This window comes from Syngnathus scovelli, chromosome 15, assembly GCF_024217435.2.
Source record: "Syngnathus scovelli strain Florida chromosome 15, RoL_Ssco_1.2, whole genome shotgun sequence".
NCBI classification, from domain to species: domain Eukaryota; kingdom Metazoa; phylum Chordata; class Actinopteri; order Syngnathiformes; family Syngnathidae; genus Syngnathus; species Syngnathus scovelli.
In genome coordinates, this window is record NC_090861.1 from 6,894,776 (window position 1) to 6,913,737 (window position 18,962).

An 18,962-nucleotide genomic window follows, 5' to 3' on the forward strand; every position below is an offset into this window, starting at 1 on the left:
GGGGGGTGGAGAAAGGGAGGCGGGGGGATACAGCCACTCTCTCCAACTCTGCTCGCCAAGCTGATCACGAGCTCGTACGCCATACTGGGCCTTCCGCCGTGGATGTGCGCTAATTAAAAACACTCAGCACCACGGCTGCAGCGGAGCTCTGCATCACTACCTGGACGTGTGAGAGAGACAGAAAGAGAGAGAGACAGAGAGAGAGAGACAGAGAGAGAGAGAGAGACTACGGAGCTGTGAAAAAAAGCAAAAACAGAAAAAATACAAAAGAAAAACATCAGCTAGAATAATCACTTTGCAGGAAATGGAAATTTACTCCAGCGTCACAGACCTGAGTCATTAGAATTAGTAATTACACTAAGACCCGTGTGAGATTGGCCACATGTTGAAGCTTTTCACTTGTCCTGAGCCCAACTTTACTTCTTTGACTCCGTTAATGCGTCGCATGTGTAGAAGGAAACAGACAACATTCTATTTAGGCTTCTTTAGCAGCGTCAGTGCTAATTCTAAAGTCAGACAAGCCCGAGGTCGTGCAATTTGTTAATCAACATGGTTTTCAGGAAAAAAGTGGTTGTCTATACGTTAAGTCGCCAAAATATGTTTTGTATTTTCTTTGGATTTTTGTAACATTTCTCATCATGAGAATATGACAAGAAGATGAAGAAGTTATGCCAAACTGTGTTTTTTTTAGACTCCAGTCTACATATGTACAGTGTATCTTGACAGAAATTACATTTCAGCTTTCACATCTGTCAGTCAAGATTTAGTGTTGTGATGTTAGGCGGGGTGGCCGCCGCATGATGCGATTGCGGTTAGCATATCAGCCTTACGGTTCAAGGTTCGAATCTCAGCTCTGGCCTTCCTGCGCGGCGTTTACGTGTTCTCCCCTTGAAAATATGCTACTTGGAACTCCACTTGTACACTTAACGAAGGTGTTGCGATGCTAACAGTGATGACATTTTTTTTCCAATTGCATTCTCTCGAATGGAAAATCTTTTTTTTTTTTTTTATCCAATGACTTGGTCTTTAAAAAGACAAAGTTAACAAACATTCCTTTTGTACATTCGACATGAATACATGCATTCCTCTTTATTCACAAAAACCAGTCCAATTTTCTAAACAAATACAAAGATTGGTTATTCTTAAGAGCTGCAGCTACCCGGCAACGTAACAAAAATCATGAAAATAGAACAAATAAACAAATACAAAAAAAACAAAAACAAAAAAAAACTTGTTTCAGTGCGTTCAGTAGGGTAGACTCAGAGCAAGTGCTGTCTCTTAGTGCTATCGGCCGGATAGCATGCTATGGGGCATGCTCAATAGGGGCCAACGTAGTTTGGAAATGCAGACGAGGGCTGATGACGACATTACGGCGGAGTCTCCGCTTCTGTTTCCGGTTTGGATATGAAATTTTACAGCATCCGAATGTGAAAATCTGTCGTTTAACCATTTTGTTGTTTGTCAATGGTCAAACGGTTTAACCATTGTTTCAGTAACGTAATGGTAAAGAATTACAAGAATGTTTGCCATTAGCCACTAGTTTTAAAATATGTAGCTGTAAAAGTACATTCTCTACACAAGTACTGTATCTTTCCACACATGAACAACATTAACACCAAACACAGAAATTAGTTGATTGTCCACACTGGGGCCCATCATTTCTGCTTCTGGCAATAAACAGTTCAGTGTTCAGGCGACATGGAAAAAAAGCTGCTGGAAAAAGGACAAAAGGTACCAAAATGGAAACATAGAAAAGGGAATTAAAGTTTCCGTAGATGCTTTTCTTCACGCTTCATTTTTGGTTCAAGGAATAAGTCGGCGCATCCATTAGCCGGTTTTTCTGCTTTGTTTTTGTTTGTTTTTACCGTTTGAGTATTTTTTTTCCTTTTTGTCATGTATTTATTAGCCAGTGTCTGTTTTGCGGAGACAATCCAAGAGTTGGCATTGCACTTGATGGCAGAGCTTTGGGTACAGGAGTGGAGGAGAAGTCCTACTGGAACCACCGGAATGCCGCTCCTGTAGGAAGCATCACCTTCTTGGAAAAACAGAAGAGGAGAAGGGGAGGGGCAGGGCGGGGCGGGGGACGGGAGAGAACAGGAAAGAGAAGTTGCAAATTACTTGTGATAAAAGGTGCACTTTAGAGCATATATTATATATTGCAGCATATATATTGGGACTAGTTCAACATTGGTCCCATTGGGCCATGAAAAATCATTAAAAAAAAAAAAAAAGAAGATATACAGCTATGATCACATAACTGGTGGGGAAAAAAATTGAAATTATTTATTTTGGTCTTGTAATATCACAGAATCCTTACAATTGAACAGGGGTGTGTAGACTTTTTATATTCACTTGTTTAGTATTATGTCCTTACTTTGCTTGTTCTCTTACTGTAGCCTAGACTCGGGGGAAGGTGGTACAATGTTCTTTTCAACACATTTATTTAACATGTTGAATGACTTTAATGTTGTTTTTATTGTTTTGACTGCTCTCAGATTTCCAAATTTAGGGAGTGAAACTGGCTTGTTTGCTATTTTGGTTCATAAATGACATGCCACTCTCAGGGTTGAGTGTATGAGCCATTAGACGCCGGGAAAAGCTTCACACAAAAAACGATAGGCCACATTTATTATTTAGCCACCACACGGGTGGCTCTCCCACGCCATCATTAACGACGATACCACTCTCCGGCGCCGTTGCAACCTCCTTCGCTGTGGCTATCTGCACGAGAGGAACGGCACACATGCACACTGTTTGCTGCAAAAGTGTGCTGAGGTCTACCAATCAGTACGGACAAAGACACGATCAGCATGGCGAGCATCCTGAAAAGTCCAAGTCACTCATGCACCCACACACACTCTCACACCAAAGCCAAAATGTATTTGAGTACAGTCACACACCTCCACACGCGCTGGCATGATTCCTGAAGTCACACCATACAGTGAGAAATTCTCATGCGTGATGCATTCAAGTTCACGTTTTGTTTTATCGCACCTGACGGTGGACGTTTTAAGGATTTTCGGGTATGGGAATAAAAGGATGCGTGGCTTGCAAACCTGCCCCGGAAGGCCATTTAAACCCTACATACGCTATTTGCTATACATATTATTTGCGCTGACGAAATATTTATCCATCCACCCATTCTCTTGACAGTTCAAAAACTGCTGATGTTCAAAAAGCAATTTTTTTTTCAAGGCTGAATACCCAAGAAGTTGTATATTTTTGAAAACATCACTTCACAAGGACAATAAATTTCTTGGAAAATTGTGTTGCTTCATTGTTACCCCTAAAAAATCCCAACAGTCGTTTCATATAATCAAAACACCAACGTGTCATGATTTCTGCACAGACCACTGAATTTAGTCTTAAATCATTTGGCCAGAAAAATGGTTGAAATAATTTGCCAATCAGGCACATACAATGGCAGCCTTTCCCAGTTGCTCGGGTCCTTTGTCCAATTAAGGCGTCAACAGGTGAGAACTCTTAGAACAACCATAGAAAGGACACATTTGCACCACTTAAAAATGTTTGAGAATCACTTTTCTAAATGAGCAAAAGTGCAACCATTTCAGATAAGACGTTAGTCTTGCATGCTAAGTAATGCATGATTTTAAATCTTTTTTTTATAATTGTAAATAGTCAAATGAACTGCCAAAGTACATCGCTTTGCTTGTGCAGCTTCAGTCTGTTGTTTAAGGGACATAACACCATCCCTCACTGGAGTTCCCCCCCACACACACACACACACACAGATGTGGGGCACGATGATCTTCAAAATATTTGCAGCTTAGAAGCACATACCGCAGGTCAAATGTTTGCAACATGGATAATGAACTGTATTTTTAAAAAAAAATGTTTTATTAATCGGCATCATGACTTTGGCAATGTGATTGACTGACTGATTGACTTCCACTGGGTGTGAAAAAGTTGATAAAAACGTCTTATTTTAAAAGAATACCACCAAATTATAAATATGAACCATAATGTAAGACTCACAGGCAGCATATTGCTAGAATCATTTTATGGTCTGTGTTGTTAACCCCTCATGTGTCTCTGTGACGACCTTTCTAGAGAAGCACTTAGCCGGTGAGACAGCCAGGAGGACAGCAGCAACATCTGGCGCCGCCACAGATGTCAAAAAGCCGGTAAGGTCTGGATTTAGTATGTCGTAATACGTGGTGAGAAAAGCACATTCATCAGATGAACTTTAACTGCTGTATTTCCTCATTAACTGCATGCAATCAATGGTAAATGGCAGTAAATACGGGCGGGTAAAAAAAAAAAAATGTTTTTCCCGCTATCGCTGATTGCGCCAGTTCAAGTAGATGCGATCTGAGGGGGGTAACGTAGCCAGTCACTACAATCGATGTTTTTTCCCCCAAACAAGATGAGCACATTTGTCTTCTCATAGCACAACAATTTGTCTACCATATCTCACGGAAGTGGGTATTACTCTGTAGTCTGTTCTCTAATTGCTTCTACAGTGAGCTAATTTCAACTTGTAATGACATTTCAGAGTAAAGTGCATGTTGTTACGCATAGAAATTCCTTTCAGCCAATTAAAGCCGCCGTGAATCTGACTTTGAGCTCAGACTATTTTTTTTTCTTATTCCAGACGCCGCCTTTAGTAAATCTTGTTTTTCCTCACAGCCATCTTTCTCCTTGATTCTTCTTGTAACTTATCGCTCAGTCTGCTTAGCAGCTTGCCCAACATGTTCACATGTCCCACATGTGTCTTGATGCCAGTCGGCATGACTGTCACTTTGCATGAGCCTCTGCTGCCCAATGTTTCGGATGCGGGAAAGGAAGTTCATGAGGCGATAATCATTCAGAGAACTGTCATCTCACGAAGTAGCCGCAAATATTCAAATTGTACTACCTAGAGGCGTCGGGAACCTATGTCTCGCGAGCCAGATATGGCTCTTTTGGTGACGTTATTAAAAATACGTTAGTACACTCAAAATATTGTTGGTCTTAATTAAAATACATGCATTTAATTCTATCTAGCCGTTTTTTTTTAAATGGTACGGCTCTCATGGGAAATTATTTGTAAAAAATTAGCATGTATGGCTCTGTCGGCCAAAAAGGTTCTCGACCCCTGACCTAGAGCATTGGTGTCAAACTCAAGGCTCAGGGGTCAGATACGGCCCACCACATCATTTTATGTGGCCCGCAAAGACAAATTCTGCATCGACTTTGTGTCATTACTAAAATTACAACTTGTCTTCACTTTAAAAAAAAATAGACATTCCTAGGCATTTTTATTACCATTCGTCATTTTAAAAATATTTGAATTTTTTTTACTAGTCTTTGATTTCTAAACCAGTTATTCATCAGTTTGTTGTATATCCTATACTGTATGTATACAGAAGATGTTGACAGTGATAATGGCCTTCCGAGGGAAACTATGACTATGATGAAAAATGAATTTGACACCCCTGACCTAGAGCTACAAATCTATATTAACTGCCGTGATGTTAGCTATGAAAAGTTCCAATGCATTTAACAGATGAATAAAGTGACACCACGTTCACATACGCAACACAAGCCAAACAGCTATGCCTTCCCGCATGTCTCCATCAAACGTTGCATTCTCAGAATAAATCCAGACGTTCTGCGCCAGCGAGCGGCGAGGTGGCAAAGGCCTCTGCATGCAAACTCCCCCTCACTTGCTGATTTTACGCTCCTCTTTGAGCCGCCGTCAACACCCTGAAATTAAGCATCTCGCTCGCCGGACTGAGCTTGTGTATCGACGCCGATGTCTAGAGGGATTCTGAAGGCATGCGCGACAACCTTTTCATGCAAATGCAGTAAAATAACGTTTCGCAAAACCATAGACTCACCACAATGTTAACTTTGCAGTAACTTCTATTTTGATTATTTGAGGTAAAGTCACACACATCGCAGAGCCTCATGCTTTATTATAGAATCAGTCTCATATACGAATGGAAACATTTTTATGAACTATATCTCTCAGTTATGGCTTGGTCTTGACCTTTTAGTTCCCCTTGAATTTTAAAGAGGACATATCATAGAAATGTGACTTTTAATTGCTTTTTTTATGAATATATGGGGCTCTGATGCGCCTGCCCACCCACCAAGTGTAAAATTACACAACCAAGTACTTATTCTAACTTCCCATGTATGAAAATTAGTCTAAAAGATAACCGTCGTGAATTTTCTGCTAAAACAGTTTGGCTATTTTTTTTTTTTAATAGCTCCCACCTCAGTTGTCTTAAAGCATTATCGGATATTCAGTCAAGTTGCTGATATTACGCAGGATTTTTTTGTCAACTGTATCACTGTATGCGCCACGTGTGCAAATCGGCCACACTTGTGATTCTCAAACCTTATTACATATTTTAGCAATACCTCTTATTATTTAGCTAGTAAGCTAGCAAGGTAAGCAGCTTTTGCCTCCTGTGGTGTCTAGCTTTTCTGGCCTGAACACGTTGACGGGAAGCAGTAAGAAAAACAGACTATTCTTCTCAAATGCAGAAACCGGTCATGCATCTGGTCATTTGACATTTGGCGTGCTCTGATGACGTCTCTGTGCAGGGCAGGCTGTGTTTTGCGATCCAAACACCTGCAGGACAAGAGCTGTTGACTTAATAACAAAGCCTGCTAAGACAAGACGTAGTTTTGCCGGCGGGAAGTTGTGTTACTGTGAAACCGTTGCTGCAACATTTTTTTAAACACAGTGGTGAGATTTTGCTTTATCGTCGTTACAGAGATACTGAGGTGTCCCTGTTATATTGATATACAGTCATGATTTATTTTCATATTTACGTGCGGCACAACAAGTGGACCCCTTGATGCTTTCTGTGTGTGTAGATGTGATGTAATCACATGGCTTCATCTTCGTTTTTCTCTTTCCCTCAACCGCTTTCCCCTCTTGACCCTCATTTGTCATCTTGGGTGACACCGGTGTCTCTAACTCACTGCTCAATTACTTTACAACATGTGTACATTATTTTACAACATCGGGGCCTATGGTGTTTTTTCCCCCCCTGTCATTAGGAGAGGATTATAACATAACCTAATCCTTTAATAACATTCATTAGAGTTTTGTTATGCTGAATTTATCTAATTAAATGAAAATGCAACATAAAGAGGAACATATGCTTCACGGGTATACTTGAATGTGATGACAAATGACATTTGGATGAATATAGATTTCTGTAATTAATGAATAAGCACTCCTACTTGTGCCAGTTAGGCAACTATTAAACCCTGCAGGTTTATGATATCATTAAAGTCTATTTCATATAATTGAAGCGCCGTTGGACTGTGACGTTGCGAGCTACGTGATGACCCGTATCGGCATCAGCGTTCATGAATATTCAAGCTTCCCTTTGTTGCTCCGGCATCACTGGTGTGAACATCAGGTTAATTACCATGACCCCGTCGCTTGCAAATCATCAATTAAGACCACATCCCCTCTAGTTACACTAAAATAGTCCCAAAGTAGACGGAAATAATCAGTCAGTGATGTCTTTCAAACTTGCCAGCAACCCTTTTTTAAGGGCATATGACTCATTACATACGATTTAAACAAAAGGTTAAAAAAAAATTCCATGTTCTCCGTTGTAGTGGGAAGAGTTTGCAGAAGGCCAGTTTCTGTGTCGCAGTGCTCAAAGTCCATAAATGCATAGTTGGGTGAGTTTGCTGTGGAAGAACTTGAGGGCACAACCCCATAAAACAGTTTTAGGATGAACGATGACAAAGATGCTATAGATCGACTCTCCAGGTGTCCCAATACATTTGACCATAAAATCCATATTTAGACTCATTAAGTCACCAATAACAAGCACTACTCCCTTCACAAAGGAACAAAGCAGTCTTTGTTTTATAACAAAGTAAGTGATTCTCTCATCAACTGATAAGCAGCGTTCATTTTCTTTTTCGATGAGAACATCTGCCAAAATTAATTTCACGATCGGTCATTCTGTCACCGCAGCCATGCTTGGTTGAGCCACCGAGAGCGACGGAGGTAAAGGGCAGTATGATTTTTTTTCCAAGGCCATTTAGATGAGCGGGAGTGTCACCGGAGAGAAGGACAGGGGCAGCAAAAGAGGGAAGGGGGGGGGGGGCACGTGTGCCATGCTGACACCTGGTGCTCCAGATGACGGCTCCAAGGCCAGATGGACCACATTACATGCACACGCACGTCCTTACGCACACCTACACACAAACACATACTGTACACAATTACCATCACTTTGCCAACTAACGCTACATTTTTTCCGCCCGCTTTGGCCAAAATATTAACATGCATGTGTAAGCAGGACGTGAGCAAACTGAAAATTCCCAAATGGAAGTTTTTCAACCTTAACCAACTCCCGCGGTGGGTGATGGGTGAGGTTATGATTATGGTACACAGACCTCACACCACCTGTCACAACTTCTTTCCCCAACCTCAGATGCCACTCACCTAAACCCCATCCGACACCATTAACAGATGAATCCAATGGCCGGTCGCTGTTTTAGGTGCTTGTATAAATAAACATATTTATTTATTTATTTATTTATTTATTTATTTATTTATTTATTTATTTAAAATGTATTTATTTTATTATTTCATTTTTCATTTCAGTATATATACACTTTTTTTAAATTTCTTTTTTTTTTTTTTATTTATTGACATCATCAAAGCAATTCCTCATTTATGGTCCACACCTTCTTACCTCCAAAGCAGCAGAGGGCTTCTTCTTCAGTTCCTCACATTTTCGAAACTTGCAGATTTGATGGCCCGTCTTGCGATTCCGGCAGCTGCTACACTGCTCACAGTTAATCCGCCGCCGGCAAGGTGGGCACATGCCACAACGTTTTCGCTTCTTTTTCCCGGAGTTGATAGCGGAGGCCAGCTCGTTCTGCGCCGGGTACTCGGTCAGGCCGGCCATGTGCAGCGCGCTGTCCGCGAGAAACACTCCAGCCGGCGTCATGATGAAAAGGCCCGGGTTGAAGGGGAAGCCGCCCCCTACTCCATATGGGAAGTCAACAGGACCACCTACGGCATCCGTGACAGACGTACCCTCCAAATCGCTAGCCCCCGAGCCCGCGTCTCCTCCGCCAACTCCCACTCCCATGCCCCCAGGCAGAAGCATGTGCTCCATACCGGCCCGCTTTAATAACGCGGCTGCCTGGGCAAAGTGCAGCAAGCCATTCTGTCCCTCCAGAACCTGTTCCAAGGTCCGGTCCAACTTGGCCGCTGCCAGTGCCGAGACGGTGGGCTGGGGTGGTGGAGGTGCTTGAGGCTTGGCCGTGTGGCTCTTTGTCTCACGGTTGTCTTTGTGTCCATTGGTGGTGGCGGAGGAGACCGCCGTGTACTGCGAAAGGGTGCGGGAGTTCTTAAGGCTCCTGTTTAAAGGGGCACTGATGATGCCACTGCGGTTCCTGCGTTCTATAACAGGAGAGTCCTGTTTGCAGCTACCCCGCTCCAGGTCCTCAGTCCGGCCCCCCTGGGACAGCCTGCTCGACATGGTCCGGAGCGTATGCGCCGCCTGGGTTGGGGGTGAGGGTGGAAAGGGGGCAGGGACGAGCGAGGGGAACCTTTTCTTGGTCCGTTCTGTGCCCCCGGTGAGAGCGCCGCCACTCCTTGATGGACTAATCAGCCAACCGACAACAGACAGGCCTTCTGCCTGCTCGACAACTAAGCCCTCATCCACGTTCTTCCATGGGCCATCTGGAACCTTAACACATGGAGAGAAGAGAGCGGTGTGCTAATTAATCAAAATCCGCTTCGGTTCATCAAATTACAACAATATCAACACATTCTTAAATGCATCTATTTGAAGTAATGTGACAGCATTAGCTGAACTAGCAAAACTAACAGCTATTAAAAAAAAAAGAGAAACATTTGTAATAGTAGGGGTGTAAAAACAGTATAATGGCTTTCTCGTTGTTATTTTACTGTATGAATGAATTTGTCAGTAGCTTACTAAAACTGTGGCATTTTTGTTCAACCGTAAATCTCTCCAGTAAAAGATCGGGTACGTAGCTCGGTATATTTTAAAGAGGAACAATTCGATTTGGTTTGATTCAATGAGCTCACATCGTATGAATCGATTTTTTTTTTATCACACCCCTTCAGTTGAATTGTTTGAGATGATTCAACAATCATTACGTGCTCAATGACGTGTTCAACCTGACCAGCTAGAATAGATTCAACTAAAATATTTGGGTTTTAGTGAAACAATTGTGAGAGAGAAGACAATTTGTCAAGCAGGTAGGGCGAGACTGGACACAGACGCATTCATCCACTTGGCCTGAGATTCCTGTGGCTGCTCATCTATGAAAAGGCAAACTATGCTCGTATTCTCCTGACCTGTCCGTGTTCACAAACAAGCACGCCACCTCCCACAGAAAAGCTGAGGAAATGGCCGGGCCATTCCTTATAAGGCAAACAAAGGGAAAAGGAGGGGGAGAGGACGGCGGGCGGAGGAGGGTGGGGTGAGCTGGGGGGGTGGGGGGGTGTCTGTGCAGTGTGTGGAAATTGGAAGGCCAGAATTAGTGGGAGGTAAAGCTTCAAAGGCAAGAGCACAGCCCCCACATTCTCACCAGCTCAGGGGGATGTGGCGCCAGCGAACCAGAGCCAGCTCCACAGCCCCTCGGCCCCATAGTTTCAGTTTCTCCCACTACGCCACTGACCAGGGTCCGGTTTCCCCGAAGCATCTCGACGCTAATTGCATCTCCGCGCTGTTGCGGGTGAAAGCATAAAAGCGCTGCGAGTCATCACACAACGATACGTGCGGGTTTTATATAACAGGAGACAAGAAGACTTACACGTTTAGTGCTCATTCCCCAATACTTTCATGTAGTTAAAAGCAGCTAAGTGGTTATTGATAGACATTTGAATTTCACGCACTCCGAGTTGGGATCTGGCAGCTGCGCGTCTGTACAAGTAAATCGGGCGAGCTTGGGCACTTGCCCAGCACTATTTCTTGATTAATCAAGGCCTGGGAGAATATCCAGCTCTGATCCAGCCGCTTCATCAATGTTCTAAATACATTAAACGTGTTAAAAGCCTTGAGTGTTGCATGAGATTAATGAATTGGCATATAATCAATCACTAGAATAAATGAGTTCTCAAGTCATCTCCAAAGTGACAAAACTGGCAGTGAGGACCCATGAAAATACTTTGAAGAAAATCTCTGATCTAGTGTAATGGTTTAATTCCGACCGGTCAGCTGGCCAGCTGGCCGTCTATTCTTACCGAGCCGACCGCGTGATGACGCCATACTTGGTCTTCAAATGACACGTATTGTCACTGCGGTTGTTTGAGCCTTTTAATTGATAGTGTGGATATGACGCAGCACTTTAGATACTGCTGACTTGCTCTGCGACAGTCCGGGCAACACCTTCCGACTGACAACAACGCAGCGACACGTTGGCTCGAAAGATCATCAGTCATTTCACAAATTGCTCGAATATTTGGAAGGTTGGAAATTTCATTGACTAATGTGGCTGGTCTGAATAATCATGCGCATTTCACATGTGCCTTAGGTATTCATTATATTTAATGACCAGATATTTACTACCACATTCTAATTATCTTAAAGACTTTATGACCTCAAGTGCTCTCTTTAAGTCCTTTTCAATACACAAGCATGCTCCCGTTGTAAATTATGGTCTCATTCACTTTACAGAAGACAATTTAGAAGATCATCTTTGATTTGTAGATTTCCTGAGCTTGCTAGCTACCAAAGGGTCCCGTCAGTTGACATGGCAACGGTAATTTGTTTAGGCCTAAAAATGATCATCTCTTAAGTGTGATGTTTAAAAGTGTTAAGTTGTGTGGTACAATAAATTTTTTTTTAGTCTTTGGATCCATTTAAAGGTGATAATCTATTATTATTATTATTATTATTATTATTATTATTATTATTTACGACTCTTATTATCACAGTTTAGAGACATCCCCAACTAACCATGTTAACAACTCTATCATGTCTGTCTGGACAAAAATTATCTCGTATATAACTCGTTACACTGTCCCCTACTGGCTTGGCATGCATACTACAGCATTATCACCTTTGTGAAGTTGTTATACAAGTCTACAAAGAAAAAAGGAAGTTATGAAAATCCATGCTAAGATGTTCATTCTGAATGATTACACACTTGTATTCTGCGTTGCAGTCAAGTTGGAGCGAAAGCGCAGCACAGCGCATTGGTAGTGTTGAAATATTTGTGTATTTTATAAACACAATGTTCACACCTTGTGAGTGGTCACACGATTCTATCAGTCACAATCTCGGCACCATCAACCTTGAACGCGGGACGCAGTCTCGAACTAAACAACCTAGTGTCATTGCTTTTTCGATACCCTAGCCACATCACTAGCTGAAGGTGTTGCTGTCCTGACGTGAACTATCCCTTAAACCACAAACGTCACTCCCACCCTTCTAAATGCCAGATGAAACCAGATAATTTAGTGGCGTTTTGTACTTGAGGCCTTTTAACTCAATTTCCTGTATCACAGACTTGCTACCGTGCTTCATGTTCAAATTTACACCTCTGGTTGCTCCAAGTTGACAGCGGTGTAATTATTAGTCACATATAAAGCCCTCAAACTCTTGCCTCAGCATTGAACAAAAGCATATTTGCTGTTTATGATCGCTTTCTAAAACAGAATTGTCAATATCTGATGAGTGTCAGTACAGGATTAGCGACAAGGCATACAGACCTAGATATAAATAGTAGAACTAGACACGTTTAATATGGGTCAATGACTAACCCCGTGACTCGACAAATGTGCAGATGGGTGTGGTCTTAAAGGTATGACGTGATCCGTGGATCAAAGCATCGCCGCACGTGGCACTCATAGTCATTTCAGGGACGCCATAGTGTATTTGTGTGACTTCTGGTCATGTCTGTGGACCAAACGGAATTAAGCAGATAAACTTTCATTAATTATATAGCCGAGGTACTTGAGTTCAACCGAAGTCAATTTGGTGTCTCGTTTTCTGAGTCTCTTCTTAATTCTCCAAATCTTGCATCTCCCAAATGGTGTTTCCTTGCTTTTTGATATATTTCTCTATTAGCTTGTTAGCTAAGTTAGCATTAGATCTTCAAACAACATACGTGGCTCTATCCGAGAGTAGCGACTCCACCCGCCACGACTCTAATTAACAACTCGTGTGTCAATTATTCCAAAACGTCAATTTGTTGTTTACGACATTTTCCTGCCAAAACGTTTCAGTTGCCAGGCAACCGGTGAAGGCTCCAGGAAGTTACTGGTGGGCCAAGAAATACTCAGGTACATAGCCCTTTGTGAAATAACTGCCAGCTTCTGGGAATGTCATCATACTCGTCACTTCCAAGTAGTATTCGCGCAAATAACAATATTGTATATGGCATAAACAGTATACTCAGGATAAAAACAATGACAAAAATACACATATAACGGTTATTCTCCTGAAATGATACGTGGCAACCTTAATAAATTTTCTCATGAAAACATTTGACTTTTTGAAGACTCGGTCTGACCATGCACGTATCCGTCCAATCCTCCCCATAATGACACAGCAGCCGTTGTGGGCGTTCAGTTAATGACGTGCTTGACTGATCAATAAGTGACGGACAAAGGCATACCAGAGAGTGCTTGTGTTTACATATTCCTCTATTGCCTTATCTCACCTTTTAATAATCGCATCTTGGTTCAGGGCTATTGATTATTTGGCATGATAAAACTGTTGTATTGAACTAACATATTTTCAATTTGAACTGGGAATCGAACCCACATCCTTGAGCAAGGTTAAGCGACAACCATTTCAATCATGACTTCTTGACATTCTGATTGGACACTAAATAATGGTTAAAGTGTTCCTGCTGCACGATGTCATCATTTATTTCTAATGAAGTTTTGTTTTGCTTATTACATCTCAGCATATCATAACAATCCCTGATACTATGAAACGTGCCCCCTAGTGGTTAAGAAAAGCACTTAAAGGATGTCATCAGAGCAATCAAAATTGTCTCCATGGTGGCTCTTTTAAGTTTCTTGGAGGAATAAGTAACACAAGTCAAACTGTATAACTATGGTGTGAAAGGATAAAATAGCAAGACGGCATTAGTTTGGATCCATGACTTTCTCAGTATTCACCCAGCCAGACAATTAACCTCCTCCGTGGCCACAATCTCTCGAGCATTTAGCAGTAAATGGAGGAACTGACGTCACTGCGGGCGCAGGTGGCGACTTATCGCAGTCAGCATTTCAAAACAAACAGCAGCGTTTTTCCCCCTTGCTACTCGACGCTGGTTCAGTCCGCCACGAACTCTTGTGCAAGTGATTCAACTTGTGGAGACGCGGGAATACTTTATGCATGAGCGCGTGCGATGCACATAATGCGACCCCCCCCCCCCCCCCCCCCCCCCCACACACACACACACACACGCACGCACACACTCCGTAGACGCGCTGTCGACGACGAGCGCGTCACATTTTCAATTCCTCCCACCTCCTGCACAAACACACAGGCAGAGGAAGTTAAAAAGCATGGCGACAACGATTATACTACGCGCACAGGCTCTATCCGGTAATGCGCCTCCTCCTGCATTTACGCACACAAAGTTGGAGACGCACAACCCAGAGCTTGCATAAATATACTGCACCTGGTGGTGCGTTGAAGGACACCTGAGAACTTGCTCACGCTCGGACAAAAGCTCACCGATCCGTAGCCAAGAGAGAAGGTGCCATCTGGAATGCGAAGATACTGACTTCCTGGCTGTTTTTACGCATCATTAATGTTGGTTGGTTGTGTTTGAGGGGTTGACAAAACTCAACGTTTCCACACAGAGAATGGTTTAAGTTTTCAGTAGGTCCCCATCACGCCGCGCGCATCCGTGCCACCGCCGCCGCCACATGGAAATAAAGGCGAGATTGTTCGTGACAAAGTGGGAGCAGCTCGTCAGTGGCGCCCTGACAACGCTCCGCGCGAGTCGCTGGGAAATGAGCGCGCTTTTGTCTGGAGCACGGAAAGCGCATCTGCGGCACCGGCTCCCGCAGTGCCAGTTTGATCCAACATTTTTGGGGCTTTGCGGGGGAGATGACAGCCAACTTTTGGGACTTTAACAAAAGTCCGCCCCTCCGCCTCCAAACATCCATCCCACCCCTGCCGCACTTCCCATTCAATGTTATTTGTAAACACAAACCCGTATTATTGGCACCTACCAGAGCCGCTCCGAGCAGAGGAGGGTGAGGGGGGCTCCCACAGTCCGAGCGTTTCGTCTCTCAGCCTTGTCGTGCGCAATGGTGACAAAAAAACACCCAAAAGCAGCAAGGAACGACAAGCGTCTCCCCCTCCTCCTCCTTCCACAAGTAGCCTACAGCAGCGTGTCCGTGTGATCGGAACAAACGACGAGAGAAATAAAACCAACATTCACCGTCAGTTGTTTGGCAAAGGCGGACTTTCCGTGGGGCTCGGACGCATGGGTTCCCCCCCAGCCAGCCAGCCTTCTCCGGTCCTCGCGATCCCACCTCTACAACCCCACTCGCCGAGAGGAACATGCAAACACGTTTCATAGATTTTTGGAGGTCGGAGGAAATCCCGAAGTGGACTTTTAGTGCCGCGCGACACAGGACACCGACTGCGTGTCATTGTTGCAGCAGCTTTGAAAATGGCCACTTCATTAAAAATATTTGGAACACAAGTTCCAAACCAATATGGATATGTTCCCAAGAATAAGCGCTGTGAAGAAGCAGCATACAATTGGATCATACCAATATCAAAATAAATTATTTAAAAGTAGATTTAAATTGCAAAATAAATTAATAAGCAATCGTTTGCAACTCATAAACACTGAATTGAAACAGAAATTTGAAATAAATAGCAGACATGCACTATATGCTAAACTGAGATGCGCGTCATTTCCCTAAAACCGTGAGCGAGTGAACTCACTTGAGCCGAATGTGATCCACTCCCCCGCCGAGACCTTCCTTTTTCTTTCCCAGCCTCTCGCCGAAGAGTCCAGTCCGCCTCTTCGGACTGTCCCGAATGCTTGGCAGGCGTTCAGCCCAAGTGTGTGGACATGACACCGCCAGGGCGGCAGAGATTTTCCTTCGTTTCTCTCCTTCCCGATCGCAGACTGGCTGACATTGGCTAGAAAGTGGAGCAGCTCGTCAGGGACAATCAATGAGAATCGATCGAGCCGCGCGATGGAGGCTCCAGTGCTGGAACATAGCAGCTGAGGGGGAGAGAGAGGCGCGGGAGGGGGGGTGTAGTGGACGTGTGAGAGGAGGGGGGGTACCAACCGTGACAGTGGCCAACCACCCTCCCTGCAAACAAATATTCTCTGTGGCTCGTAAACATGACACTCACTTGGCAAATACTAAAGTCAAAGGCCACCGAGTGCGTAATTACGCGCCGGCGTCGCTATTTCCAAACGCACACACAACAAATGCTGTCTCACCGACTCATTCAAACGTGTTAGTAAGTGTAAAGTGATTAATATAATTCATGTAGATTCTCAGTTCCAATTTCAGACAAATGAGCTCTTTCACAATTTGCCAACTTATTTCCCATAAAATATAAGTACATTGCCAGTAATTAATAATAAACAACAACTATAAAATGCTCTTCCACTAGAGGACAGAAGGTACAGGATAAACCAGTGTATTGACTTTTTGTGACATTTTTGTTTGAATATGTAGCGTTTTTTTGTAGGGGGGTGGGGGACATGGAAACTGCACATTGACCTGTTACAAATTAAGCCGTGTGCAAATGATGGGTCACGCAAGCAAGAAACGTAAAAGGACTGTAAAACTCAAACACCACAAATTTAAATTCAATGTCAAACGACATGCACAAAATATACAAGACAGTTAGTTGCAATCCGTTGTATTTTCACAACAACATTTTTCTGTTTTGGCTAAATGATCATAAGCAGCCAATCAGATTGCTCTAAATTAATCACTTACACAGCTGACAGCCACTAGGGGACATATTTACATGATGTCCTTGCATCACATTTTTTTAAACTGAAAAACAGACTTAAGTCTAAAATATTTACAGTTTTTAGAAAAGAGAACATTTTGAGAAGCTGTAGTATTAACTGGAGGTATCATCTAAATTGCTTTCCTTTGTTGACTTTCAGCTCAGCATCAGCACCTTGCAGCATCCACATGCAATTTGTCCTTCATTTTGACTTTCCCAAGTCCTTTATCCCAGCTAAGGAAAAGAGGGATATGACATTATTCAGGCAAAAAGAAGGCGGCGAGTCATGCGTGGACGGGTAAGAGCAGCTAGCTGTGACGCTTGGACGTGTTGTGGTGGGTGCAGTGAACCCCGCAGGCTGCAGCCACACTCGGCTCTTTGTTGTTTTGGTTGTGCGCAGCGAGGCACGGTACTTTCCTGAGCTGGGGAAGCAAGATCACTGTTGCGTGGCCTCCATCCCCAGCTGCACACATGACCGGCGCCGTAGGAAAACCCCTGACTGCGGCCCAAAACGACGTGTATAAGGGACGGCGGAAGCAAAGAATGTTGTAGACCGTGTTAACTGGATGTGAACATTTGACAGAAACTAGCTTCATGTTTTGTTGTTTGGCTCGAACAACATCTCTCAGCTTGCCGTTGTTGCGACGTAAAACGGTTCCTTTCATTTCTTAACCTCTAGCCTTTAACATTCATAACCTCTGACCTGCCGACATTCCTGTGCCTTTGACCCTCAGGGCCTTTTAAATCATACAGCACGGCAGGATCCCGTTTGACGTATGGATATGACATATTGAACCTAAAATCCAAGCAGTAGAATTAGAGATTTAGGATACAATAACAGAGAGGTGTATAGTTTGTATGTGAACAATTTTCTGCAGCTAAAGGATCACATCACCTTGCCAAAAATGGGTGAAAACACCCTGTAATGTGCATGCCAGGCCAGTAGTTGGCGACAACACTTGTACTTGTCCAAAACTTTGAAAAACATATCCAGAATGTGCTGTTTATTTTAAAACCAATCATCCCCAGATATAAATAATGATCTAAAAGATAAAGTAATGTTCTCAATTGTTAACTTTAAGCTCATCCGGTGTTCATGCATTTTTATAAGCCTCTCAATCGGTGTGTGCAACATTCATTTAAATGCAATTATGACGTGAGTTACTCATATGGCAACACTGGTATCCTTCATCATATGATGTTGGAAGTGACTCAGTGCACCATTAACTCCAACCACTTTGCCAGTTGCACCATGCCAGTAACAACAGCAACAACTCTACTGCCAGTAAAACATTCCACTTTTAGACTCATTTTGGGTTAATAGCACTTACCAGTCTCTCATTAGTGACATTTTGTATTGTAATGAAAATTGTGACGCATGCACTCACAATGCTAGAGTAACTCGGACATAAGGATGAGGTCGTTATCTGTCTTGGTCACACACTGCTTTCATCAGTAGCTTCGGGTTTATCGGCCCAAGATTATATTGGCATCCTCAAGGACGCACTACCACCCAGGATGCAATATTGGACACTGCTGTCAGCAAAGTCCCATAAGCAACAGCATGGATCGTGTGCTTTGGTTTTTTTCGACCCTTGTAAAACCTCGGGTGCATCTCTGAGCTCCAAACTGCAGAAACCGTTTGTCTGATGAGCAACTCTGCCTCCATTTCTAGAGATCTGTTACTCATCCTCGCGCTCATCACATGCTCAGCCTACTCACTCAAGTTGTCCCATTGTGGGACCAGAATGAAGGAGGGCCCAAAAATATGATTTGATGACATCAAAACGTCTGAAGAATGCATTGTTAATAAAAAAAGGGGGCAATTGTTGTCTGTAATGATGAATTTAAAGGAGCAAACTCTGGCTGTCATGGCAAGGCAGCAGTTGAGGCGCTAATGTGCTCAAAATGAGAGAAAAAGAGCGAGGCCGCCATCTAGTGGTAACAGTCATTTACAATTTGGGCTGACTTGACCCTAAATTTCCAGACTGCAAAAGAATGAAGAATTATTTCATAATCTTCTCACTT

General features: G+C 43.2%; 1 protein-coding gene across 5 annotated transcripts; it reads right to left on the bottom strand.

The window, feature by feature from the left end:
• Positions 1-1,070: 1,070 nt before the first annotated feature.
• On the bottom strand, positions 1,071-16,139 carry cxxc5a (CXXC finger protein 5a). Of its 5 annotated transcripts, none has more exons than XM_049742121.2 (3): positions 15,900-16,139; positions 8,688-9,692; positions 1,071-2,035 (listed from the first exon to the last, which is right to left on the bottom strand). In XM_049742121.2, the coding sequence occupies exons 2-3, from the start codon at positions 9,480-9,482 to the stop codon at positions 1,991-1,993; spliced, it is 840 nt and encodes a 279-aa protein (XP_049598078.1). In that variant the 5' UTR covers positions 9,483-9,692; positions 15,900-16,139; the 3' UTR covers positions 1,071-1,990. The 5 variants fall into 5 exon arrangements, with proteins under 5 accessions (XP_049598078.1, XP_049598077.1, XP_049598076.1 ...); XM_049742120.2 differs by lacking the exon at positions 15,900-16,139 and adding an exon at positions 15,385-15,541; XM_049742119.2 differs by lacking the exon at positions 15,900-16,139 and adding an exon at positions 15,173-15,538.
• Positions 16,140-18,962: the final 2,823 nt, after the last annotated feature.